Consider the following 12,356-nt stretch of genomic DNA (forward strand, 5'->3'; position numbering starts at 1 on the left):
GTGGCGCACGCCTTTAATCCCAGCACTTGGGAGGCAAAAGCAGGCAGATCTCTATGAGTTCAAGGCCAGCCTGGGCTACAGAGAGAGATCCAGGACAGGCACTAAAACTACACAGAGAAACCCTGTCTCAAAAAACCAAAACCAAAACCAAACAAATAAAAAGCCAAAAACAAGTACACAAACTATCTTGTTTTCCTTCTCAAGAGACAGAAACTCTTTGGCTGGTTCAAATTTCAAAATCAAATTATGTTTCTAAAGTCCCTCATAGAAAACTAACAGAGGAGCCACTTCCAAAACAGATGCAAGTAAGATCCAAATGGTCCACCAGTTGTAAAGCCCCGCAGGAGATTGGAAGTTGCTAACACGTTTGTGTTAGTGTGAGTGGAGGCCGTGGAGCTGGGGATCTCCCTGAGGCTGGCACAAGCCCTCGAATGCACAATCCCTGCTGTATGGAGGAAACAAAGAATTGAGAAACAGATCTCAAATATCTGCAGATTGGAGCATAACTTCATTGCAGAATAACCTTAATCCAGAGGTATTAACATCACAGGTGACAGATTTGTATTGTGTAGGCTGGAAATCAATAGGAAGGTACAAAATTAAGTGAACATGAAAACAACACACACACACATACAGGCAGACAGACAGACAGACAGACAGACACACACACACACACACACACACACACACACACACACCACCACACCATACCAAACAAACAAACAAAACCTGAGATACTGCTGCCGTGAAGACCAGTCTTCAGCAGCTCAGGGATTGAGGGGGATCCACAGAGTCTATACGGCTCCTCAAGAGAAACTCACGTTAAGTCCTAGCTGTATAACACTTCCTTAGTCCTATTTTCTACCCTCTGCAGCCCCTACTTTATCAGGGGCAACACCATACCTGCCTTTACCTATATTAATTTTCCCACTCAACTAACCTCTATCATAATACCTCACCAGAGTTGTTAAAAACCCTAATCATCAAAATTCTATTTAGACTAACACTATTATTGTATCAAATCATTACTTCAATTAAACAGCACAGCTTAAGAGGAAATCACCTTATAATAATCCACAGGTAAAAATGCCCACTAGAATGGGATATTTCCATGAGACAATCACACTACATTAAAGGCAGTGGGGATCCCCCACACCCATTCATGTCATGCTGGGTACCAGAGAAAAACGGCAGTGGCAAACGTGTAAAGGCACAGCAGTAGCAAGAGACGTTCTGGAGCTGAAGCCCTCAGGGCCTTGCCTATCCAAGGTTCACCCATCAGTGCTTTGCTTCCTGGTGGTCTGAGCTCCCAAAGCTCAATTGCCACCTGCTGCTTCTCTGACATGATCACCAGCATTGAGACACTTTAAAACCAGCTCTATGAGGGAAATTTATAGCTCAAAGTATTTACATTAAAAAAATTAGCTGGGCAATGGTGGCATATACCTTTAGTCCCAGCACTTGGAAGGGAGAGGCAGGCAAATCTCTATGAGTTCAAGGCCAGCATGGTCTGCAGAGTGAGTTCTAGGACAGCAGAGGCTACACAGAGAAACTCAGTCTCAAAAACCCAAAAACCAAGAGCAAGATGGGGGAGAGGGAGAGAGAGATATTGAAATTGATTCAGACAATGGGGGTAGGTGGGAGGAAGACAGGAGGCAGATCCTAGAAACTCTTCAATATTGAAGGCCCAAAGAAATGCAGAAAACACAGAGAGAGGAAGTCTTGCTGAATATATTACAGTTCCCAAAGATAAGAGTAGTGGCTGTAAGCATGGTCTGATGGCACACATCAGCAACTCCAGCACTCAGGGAAATAACACAGGAGGACCATGAGTTTGAGTCCAGGTCAGGTTACACAGTGAGTTCAAAGTAAACCTCAGAGTACACAGTGAGACCTTTTCCCAAAATGAAAAAAAAAAAAAAAAAAAAAAAAAGGAGTAGACAGAAAGGAATGTCATGGAATCCTCAACTGTAACAACTAATGGGATTCTCTGAGCAATGAGTTCCTTTCCTCAGGAACCATCTTTTACAGACCAGGAGAGCCTGTCTTTTTTAAATGTAGAAATCTAAAATGGGTCTGATTGGATCCCATGCAAAGACACTGGAAAAATAAAATATCTCAAGAGTCTCACATTTCACACTCTAGACTCTATGTTAAGTAAAAATATCCCCCATTAGGGAAATTTACAGCTTTAAGTGCCTACATTTAAAAACAACCACAAATAACAAGCAAATGAATTGCTTAATGATGTCACTCAAAACTTCGGGAAACGTTAATTAGTGAGGGGGAGATAAATACATAAGAAAGAGGGTAAAACAACAGTAAGGATGTCTAAAATAGTCATAAGGCATCATATTATTATCCATTTACTTAAAATAATTCATATGTCTGTATTTATATACACATGTATAATTTAAATGAAAATTTCCCATCTTTTCTGACGATGCTCCCTCCAAGAGCCACAGAACATGTAGCAAACCCCCTAACATCAGGCATGAGAAGTCCCCTTTTGAGTTGTTATCAGGATTGTCCAAGAGACTCTTAAAACGTAGGCTATGGTCACCCTTGGTTGCCTCCCACAGGTAGAAGCTAAGCTAAGCTCCTATTGCTGAAGACAACATGACCTTTGAACACAGGACCCACAAGATCTGAGCTGGAACTGACATGAAAGCCTCCTCTCTCAGGACTTTCTTTCATTGTACCAGAGGGGGCCAGGCAAGCTTCCAAGGGCGGGAAGCAACCAATAGTCCTAGCCACCTGTGATGCCAAGGAACCACAAAGACCAGCATGGCACACTAACCCTACAGGTGCATTAGTGGTGCACATCTCTTGCTGGTGACTAATAGCTCACTAATTTAACCTAAGGCCTGCTCAACAGGAGGGAAGCCATGCCTACTACTGGAAACCTATTGAAGTCATGGATCTTGGAGGAAACCTACACCTGTTACTTTTCCATACCAATTCAATCCCTAACTACCTTCTAAATATCTATCTTTACACCCACAGATAAGTGTAGTTCTCACCTATCATCAAAGAAACTTCTCTTGTAACAGAGAGAGACCATTCAGAAAACCACAACCAATTAAAATTCAGAGAACAAGAGAATGTGTGGTGCCAACTGATATATCTACAACTCAATTCTGACACCTAAGGCTCAGGGATCATTGTAGATGAGAGGATAGAAAGATTTTTAAGAGTCAGAGGCACAGGAAGTTTGCTGTGAGATTGTGTCTTCTAGAAATGTGAGAGAAATGGGCTATGCCTGTGAAGTCTCATCAGCATGGCTGCCTAAACAAGACATGAATAAAAACACCAAAAGACATACTGACATGCAAGGCGGAAAGCTCTTGGAGCCTCAACCTAGACAAGAACTAAGGGCACTGGGGAATACAGAGTTGGAGAAATGGCCTTCCCTACGTCTTCTCCCAGTTGATTGTCCAATATCAAGTGGTCAGCCCTAAGATCATATACATATAGGTAATTTTATAAGAACTGAACAGATTGTATTTTGTATTTAGTTACACATACCAACAATTAAAGAATAAGAGGCCATGAATTTGAGAAAGAGCAAGGTAGGGCATGTGAGAGAGAGAAGGGAGAAAAGAGAAGAGGGAAATGATATCGTTTTAAAAATTAATATAAAATCTTCCCAATGGATTCAATACAATACCTATAAAAATCCTGGTTGTCATTTTTTCCTTTCTTTTCGGAAATTAGCAAGTTCATATACAATGGCCAAAACAGTATTGGAAAAGCAAAAAGAGCAATGTTGGAAGACTGACAATTTCCTGATACAAAGTAGAGTCATCAAGACAGTATGATACTGACATAAAGATCGACATACAAATAAGTGAAACAAATTAAGCTGAGAAATAATCTATAGACTTATGGCAGAATGGATTATCAACTGCCAAAAGAATTCAATGAAGAAACAAATATTTTTCTCTTCAACAATAATGCTGGGACAATGGGATGATCATGTGGAAATGATCTTAGACCCTGTCGTGACAAATAAACATAAATCTTCATGGCCTTGGATTAGGTAATGATTTGTGAGATATGCCTGAAGCACAGTCAAAGGGAAACAAAGTAGATTTCATAAAAATGAATGTTCTTCCACCTTCCTCTTTTTCTTCACTTCTTTCCTCTTTTCTTCTCCCCCCCTTTTTCTTTTTCTCTTTCTCCTAGGGTCTCACTCCCGGCAGGCTAGTCTGGAACTCACTCTGCAGCCTTGGCTGACTTTGACTTAGTAACCTCCTGCATCAGTCTTTAGAATGCTGAGAACACAGGTATATGCCACCTTACCCAAATCAAAATGTAAAACCCTTTCTCTAAGGAATACCATGAAGAAAGTGAGATGATGATCCCTGAAATCCAAAATACACATGTAGAGTTCTTACAACCCCATAGAAGAAGGCACATAATCTGATTTTAAAAAATGAAAGGTAAATTTGAACATTTTCTTAATGAAAAGCAAATGGCCAACAAGCATATGAAAAAATATTCAACATCATTAGTTATTATAGAAATAGAAATCAATATTGTTAAAATACAGATAGATAGTAGCAACCATCATGGGGCCTGTATCTAACAGGAATTTATTCTGTGTTTATTAGCAACTTGATGACATAGTCATCATTATTATTTCCATTTTATGAGGAAATTTACATTTTATTTCCACATGAGAAAACTAAAGAATTTATTCAAATTTCACTGAGCACTCTACATTTTATACAGTAACAGATCTACTCAGAATTTAAAGAAAAAAAAGAAAAACTTTTCTTCAATTAATGGGCAATATTAAGGTATTATTGATAATAAAAATTACAGAAATCAGTGTAAGTTATTTGCTACATGGAAGATTTTCAAAGTCTAACTTTAATTCCTGGATATTTTCTCCATAATTAGTAATATATTACAAGAATATAACTTCCCTTTATTAGTCAAAACATGTCACTCACCTCATGAGACTTTCATTCATTTTTTCCTTTGAAAATGGCATCCTAGCAGAACCAATGAATAGTTCCAAAAGCTGGCTGACTGCAGAGTTCATGAGCTGACGAATGAGTTCTTGAAACAGGTAATCAATCAGCCTTAAAAACTTCAAATTGGTTTCTAATAAAGACCGATACTGGGGCAGCTTAAAATGTGTTGTGTCGATTTCAGATGGTTTTGACTCAAAGTATTCCTTAATATCTTTCTTTTCTGCAACCTAAAATTCATAAAGCAGTTGGGAAGCATGGCATTTCCCTATGTTCATGCAGCTGATCTGCAGTCTATAGTACCATAATTGGCCTGGGCAGTATATAAAACGAAATCTTACCAACTTTCATTGGTATTTTATCTCACATTCACACTGTATTTAAACATTTGTCAAGAAGAGAGAGTCCTTACATGTTCTGAAGCCAGTGACGTCTAGAATCTCAGAAGCAGGTAGGTTTGCAAGTCAGACAGGAGTGGACGGGCAGGTGAGTGCCTCCACATACTTACACAACAGCGCACAGGGGAAGAATGCTTTGGCAGACACTGTCCACTGTATTATTGAATTCTCTTTATAAAATCCTCAGTGAAGTTTCATTTCATCTAGATGGTTCTCCTGAGCAATGGAGTTTTCTTTATCTTATGAACACTAAGAACTTTGTAACTAATCAGAGTCCCTTTATATGTTAGCTCAGGCTAGATAGGAAGCATCTTGAAATTACAGAAATATTTATATTTCATGCACTCATAGACATACTTACATATACATGTTTCACTGCATTTTGTCTCATGCCCCAAAAAAGTTCTTAGACATAGTAAATGTAATATCAGTTGGTTGGTTAATAAACCACCATTGAATCTCTACTGCCCATTTCCAATACTTTTTTCAGGAATGCAATTTGGAATGCTCACTTAGCACACATAACAGGACAGATAAAAGCACAGAATTACCTTTAAGATTGTACTTCTTATCTCTGCAATTGCCTTGGTCTTGATCTCCTCAAGCTGTACTACAGCCTGGGCGGCTTGCTGTATCTGCTCTTCACAGAACTTGTCCAAAACATACGTTTGGGAAGTGTTCAGCTATCAAACGGCAGTAAATGTTTGAAATGTTTGCAGGTTTGAAAATGAAAAATCAATTACAAAGAGCAAGAGATAAGGAATATGATCACCTCTTCATGGCATACTGAAGAGCATAACTTATAATTTCTTCTTTATATTCTTTTTGTTTTACATACCATGGCTTAAATGTTCTTCAAATTTAAATACTCACAGTTAAATGCAATTAAATCTTTTTGTTTTCATTTTTTGAGTCAGGGCCTTACTATGTAGGGCTGGCCTGAAACTCATAGAGATCTGCCTGCCTCTGCTTCCTAAGTGCTAGGGTTAAAGCCATGCACCACACTATGCCCATCATAACTAAATCTTAATAAAAGGAAAAGTACAGTATTACTTTAAACCATAACTCAAATTAATCTGGAATAGAAATCTTTAAAAATTATATTTTCTTAAAATTAAGAAAGTTAAGGTGTTATCTATGAAAACTAGGGATCACACTAACTCCAAAACTTATTCTTGCTTTTTGAATTTCAGTGATCTGTTAACTCAAAAGTGTGAGTATGAAATACAGGATAAAGTTGGGTTAGGGTGGTGGCTCATTTGGTAAAGTTCCGGCTGCAAAAGCATGAGGACCTGGGTTCCGAGCCCAGCACACACAGAGCTATGTGGTGTACACATCTGTAACTCTCATGCTGGGGAAGTGCAGATGGGTCAGTCAGTCCTTGAAACTTGCTGGCCAGCCAGTTTAGTCAATCCCTGAATGCCAAGTTCAGTGAAAGATGTTGTCTCGAAAAGTAAGGGGCACAACAGAGGACACCGGACATGCATCTTCGGCTTGCACACACACATACATGACCATGTGTTGTAGGATATTTACTGTTGCATTATTTACTGGAAAAACCTGTTTCTAGTTGTGGTGTGGCTCAGTCCTAGCACATGCCTTTAATCCAAGAGCTTTCTGCTTGGATATTGTAAACAGAATTAAATGAAGTCAATCATAGGTCAAGAGGCAGAGCAAGCAACCAGTTGACTGGAAGTGAACAAGAAAAAGAACCATAGAAGTAAGAGGGAGTCAGGAGGATGGATAGAGATGCACAGGAAGTAGAAGGGAGGAACATTGAGTTTGATGAGTCTTGTTTGAGATGGTGGAGGAGAAAGGAGAGGTTTCTGGAACATTGCAGAGGAGGATGGACAGCTGGGTGTTTGCTCTGCCTCTCTGAGCTATCAGGCTTTCACCCCAGCATATGGCTCCCCAATCTTTATTGATGAAATCAAATGATTAATATTTTATTAAAAACAACAACCTTACACACACACACACACACACACACACACACACACACACACAAACACTCAAGGAGTAAACACAAACACATACAAGTTAACGAACAAGTTAAAATTAGGTAATTGCTATACATTATTGGGAATCCTATAGGGAGAAATTTCCAGCAACTACACAATTAGTTCTTTTTTTGGTAATACAGAATGGTATAATCCATTCAAGCATGTGCTGTTAATCATCCTTCTTTCAATATTTTCTTACATTTCTATGGCATGTTAATTCTCTTGTCAAAAAACATTTCATCCATATGCAGACCTCTTTATTCCTAGATGTTGTGGAATATTAGTTTAAGACATATTACATTATTTTATGCTGTGAAACATTTGTTTAATGATGCAAAGATACGTTGCATTCTTTGAAGTGGATAGCAGTTCCAGCTTTGACCTGGAAGTACTACCCCCAGTGAGGCTTCTGGTAACTGTCATGACTACCTATTACCTGCCCCTGAGGCGGGGCTGAGATGGGAGTCCTTAAGACCCCAGACACGGATATGCTGGCTCTCTTGGTTCCTGGTGATCCTGGATGCTGGATGGTAGGCCAAGCGGAGTTCTCCAGAGAACCCAGCTGGACTGCATCTCACCTCTCCTGGATCCTATAACCAACCCCTTTATTAGCTGTAAGTTACCCCCCAAAATAAACCTTTTTAACTACATGGAGTTGCTTTAATAAATCCCCCAATAATTCTTTTATGTTGCATTTGCTTAATTCTGTGAAACTGTGTTACTTTGCCTGTCTAAAACATCTGACAGGTCTAATAAAGAGCTGACCAGCCAATAGCTAGGCAGGAGAAAGGATAGGCAGGACTGGCAGAGAGAGAGAGTAAATAGGAAAAGAAATCTAGGCTAGGGAAGGAAGAGAGAGGGAGGGTCAAGGAAAGGAGAGGGAGAGGCGGGCGCTAGGGGCCAGCCACCCAAACACACAACCAGACACGGAATAAAGAAAGGTACAAAGTCCAGAAGCAAAATGTAGAAAAAGAGAAACAAGTTAATTTAAGTTAGAAAAACTGGTTAGAATTAAGCCAAGCTAAGGCTGGGCATTCATAAGTAAGAATAAGTCTTCATGTATTTACTTGGGAGCTGGGTGGCTCCCAAACAGTAAAATAAACCAACTACTCCTAGATGCTACAGTTTCACATAAAGCCGCCTATGGTCCAGCCTTACTATTTTGGATTGACTCGATTTCTCCTCTTTGTCCCTTGTCTGGTTATCAGATTCTAATTTTTCAAATAAAATGCCTCAAAAATCCTCCCTCATTCCTGGTTTCACTGCTAATATTGTTTATACCTGCATCAATTAATAACATACTAATTAATTTGTTAACCTCATTATCTCTGCACTGATGATTTTTTTCAAACCAGGAATGTCTCTAAACTTGCACACTGAGACTCCAATCATTGCTCTCTTTAGGAACGGCCCCAAATGTGCTCGGCACCAGAGTCCCGAGACACTGCGGGACTACCTGCTCTGCTCTTGACTCTTCCCCCAATAGACAAGATAGCATATCTAACTCCTTACCAAGCATCCAAAATGCCTTTCAAAAACCCAGACTCCACTCTTAAGTGTGAAACATAATCCACAATCTCTGCCTTGTTCTGTCCACACAGAAAGAGCATGATCTCTCTCAGCTCTGTCATCTGAAAGTGAAGTTTTGGAAGGTTCTTGATGCTCTGAGGGAAAACTGGTAGGAAAGCTCCAGGGAACCCTGATAGCCTTTAGTCGCTGTTACAGCACCTGCTACCCACTCGTGTCTTAGGCACAGACAAAAATCTGTAAAGATTTTCCAGACTGCTTAGCTTTCCTAGTCATTAATTTTCCTTTCCTTTTGTCTTCTTTTCCTTTTTCCTTTCCTTCCCTCCCTCCCTCCCTCCCTTCCCTTCCCTTCCCCTCCCTCTCCTCCTCCTTCTTTGTTGTTTTTTGAGGCAGGTCTCACTATGTAGCTCTGGCTAGCCTTAAACTCATAGAGATCTGTCTGCTTCTGTCTCCCAAGTGCTTGGATTAAAGGTGTGTGCTACCAAGCCTGGTCCCATACTCATGGTTTAAAAGTTTTAAAATTCACTTAATCATAAGACAACCTAAAATAGGCATTTCTTCCTACACAAAAACCATACAAAGATGTCTCCTAGGTTAAACTGAATTTAATATTCAGCCAGGAGTGGTGGTGAAGGCCCATAATCTTAACATTAGAAAAGCTAAGGCAGGAGGATTATAAACAGGAGGCCAGTCTGGTCCCCACAGCAAGCTCCAGGCCAACTGATATACACAAAGAGATCCTGTCTCATAAACCTAAGAAAGAGAGAGAAAAAAAAAGACAGAAACACTAATACTAACATCCTCAATGTAGATATTCAAAATACAGATGGGTGGTGGTGGTGCATGCCTTTAATTCCAGCACTCAGGAGGCAGAGGCAGGCAGATCTCCAAGTTCAAGGCCAGCCTGGTCTGCAGATTGAGTTTCAAGACAGCCAGAGCCATACAGAGAAACCTTGTCTCAAAAAACAAACTAACTAACAAGCCCCTTCCCCCTAACAAAGCAAAACAAGCAAACAAAATATGTTATCTGTAGTGATTAATTCATCTACCTGAATTCTTGTACTACCTCAAAGAATATTGAACAGTTAATTACTATATATCATTGATTCTAAACTTACGTTGATTTAAGTATTATGTTAGGTGTTGATATTATTAGTCATGTATATCCAACATAAAAACATTTTTGAGATTATCAAATTCAAAACTTGTCCAAGTTTCTTTTACCATTTCTCTTTCTAAATTTAAATGACTATTTTACCTTTCGGGATCTCCCTACGTACTGAGACAGTAAAGTAAAATTTGCTAACTCTATACAAAGAGTTATATATAATCTGTTTAACTCTATATGAAGCACTTAAGACTTATAGTTCTATGTGTTTAATCTTTTTCATAAAAAGCTCTACTATAAACTAAGTCAGGCCACTAGTAAGCTCATCTTTCCTAAAATCCTGAAACAGGAAATTTCATTCATTTAAGCCAACATTGCTTAATTCCATCTTGTGATGAATTCTTGACATGGAAAACACCGTGCATTAGAAATTATTAATTACACATAATTCTGTACTTTAGAGAGACATTTGGCAATAAAGGGTGTGGTGATTTGAAAGAAAATGGCCCCCAAAGGAAGTGGCACTATTAGGAGGTGTGGCCTTGTTGGATGAAGTGTGTCACTGTAGGGATGGGCTTTGAGGTCTCTTTTTCTCAAGCTTCCCTCAGTATGACAGTCAGTCAACTTTCTGTTGCCTGCAAGACGCAGCACTCACAGCTCCAGCATCATATCTGCTTGTACACTGCTGTGCTCCCCTTCCTATCATAATGGACTGAACCTCTGAAACTATAAGCAAGCCACCCTAATTAAATGTTTTCTTTATAAATGTTGCTGTGGTCATGATGTCTTTTCACAACAATAGAAACCCTAACCAAGACAAAGGGCTTCGCAGTCACTTCTGTTAAGATATCAGCCAGAATTTGTTAGAAATGTTGACTCCTACCATTGGCTAGCATGTTCTTTTACTACTATTTTATCACATCAGTCGCCCACAGTGATTTACAGATGGATGTAGAAATTGCTGTTGCTTTTATTCAAAATTCTGAGTGGTTTTCCCAGTTTCTGCGTACCTCTACCATTGGCAGGGAATGCTTCCACCCACCTTTATCAGGCGTATGGCTGAGGGATTGTCTTCGTTGTTATTTTTGAGATTCAGTGCATCTTCAAAAAGTCCTCTTGCATAAAGCAAACACCTTTGAAATAACTCGTCAGCACAAAAAAGGTGGCCATACAAGTATGCTCTGGAAAGTAAACACGCCCGCAGATTTAGCTCTCCTTCCAAAGGAATGAGGCCAGCGCTATTATGTCACTGAGTTCAAGGAGTTTTGCTATTTCCAATTTGATTTCCAAGCAGTGCTATGGAAAAGGAATTATATGTACCGTCAACTCACTAAATTTATTCAATTTAAATCATTTTTTCCCAAGTATCAAGGGCAATGTTCCTTGAATAAGGGACAATTTGGAGACTAATTCAGACAAACTACCAACTATCTGTCACCTACAGTAGAGAAGGGACACATAGAAAGAAAACGGCAGTCACTTCTGTTAAGATATCAGCCAGAATTTGTGAACCATCATACAGTCCATGAGTCTGTGAACTTGCCTCTTGCTTTTATTATTGTTTCTGATAAGAATGCTCCTTCAAAACCCAAACCACAGAACTAGAGCATGTATCAGTAGTTACCACAGAGTAAGGAGAGGCAGTGGGCAAGGAAGTGATGATAGGTATAAAGGCAAACATAATAGACCCTCTGGTCTATTAGAATAGACAGAAATATTCTGCATATTAATTAATGTTAGCATTCTGGCAGTCATAATGTTCCATAATTTTGTGAGTTGTGGAGTCTGGGGGTGGGGTGGTAGGTAAAGGGCACAGAGGATTTCTCTGTCTTATTTCTTACAAATGCATTTCAATTCACAATTATAGCAAAATATAATCTTTCCTAAAGATAACAAAAACACTCAGCTGCTTGAAATCACACAAAATAGGGCCAACTGCTATCTGTGACTACTTCATTCCTATTTGGGGAAGGAAAAAAGAAAAGATGAAGGGACCAGAGGAACTCACAGCACAGTGGTCACAGCGGTATGGTCACAGAGTAGCATCCTGCGACATACCGGAAGCGTCTCACTATCTTCCACAGAACACAGATGGTTCAACTGCAGATCTGGGGAGATAGCTCAGTGGCAGAGCACTTGCCTAGCATGCACTGAACTCACCGTTCTGCCTATAGTGCTGAGACAGAGAGAGAGAGAGAGAGAGAGAGAGAGAGAGAGAGAGAGAGAGAGAGGGAGGGAGGGAGGGAGGGAGGGAGGGAGGGAGGGAGAGAGAGAGAAAGAGGAAGTAGATGCTAAATTTGTTTAAAACATCAGCATAATGTAACTTCCCAGTCTGAAT

The 12,356-nt window shown here is 39.7% G+C and overlaps 1 protein-coding gene across 1 annotated transcript in view; it reads right to left on the reverse strand.

The window, feature by feature from the left end:
* The window catches only part of Dnah14 (dynein axonemal heavy chain 14), a 225,464-nt gene that overhangs the window by 188,808 nt on the left and 24,300 nt on the right, over positions 1–12,356 (reverse strand). Inside the window, 3 exon segments of the mRNA XM_037211077.1 lie at positions 4,962–5,212; positions 5,932–6,063; positions 11,061–11,199. Of these exon segments, the coding sequence (XP_037066972.1) occupies positions 4,962–5,212; positions 5,932–6,063; positions 11,061–11,199 (522 nt within the window).

This window comes from Peromyscus leucopus, chromosome 15 (assembly GCF_004664715.2).
Source record: "Peromyscus leucopus breed LL Stock chromosome 15, UCI_PerLeu_2.1, whole genome shotgun sequence".
In the NCBI taxonomy this organism is placed as follows: Eukaryota; Metazoa; Chordata; class Mammalia; order Rodentia; family Cricetidae; genus Peromyscus; species Peromyscus leucopus.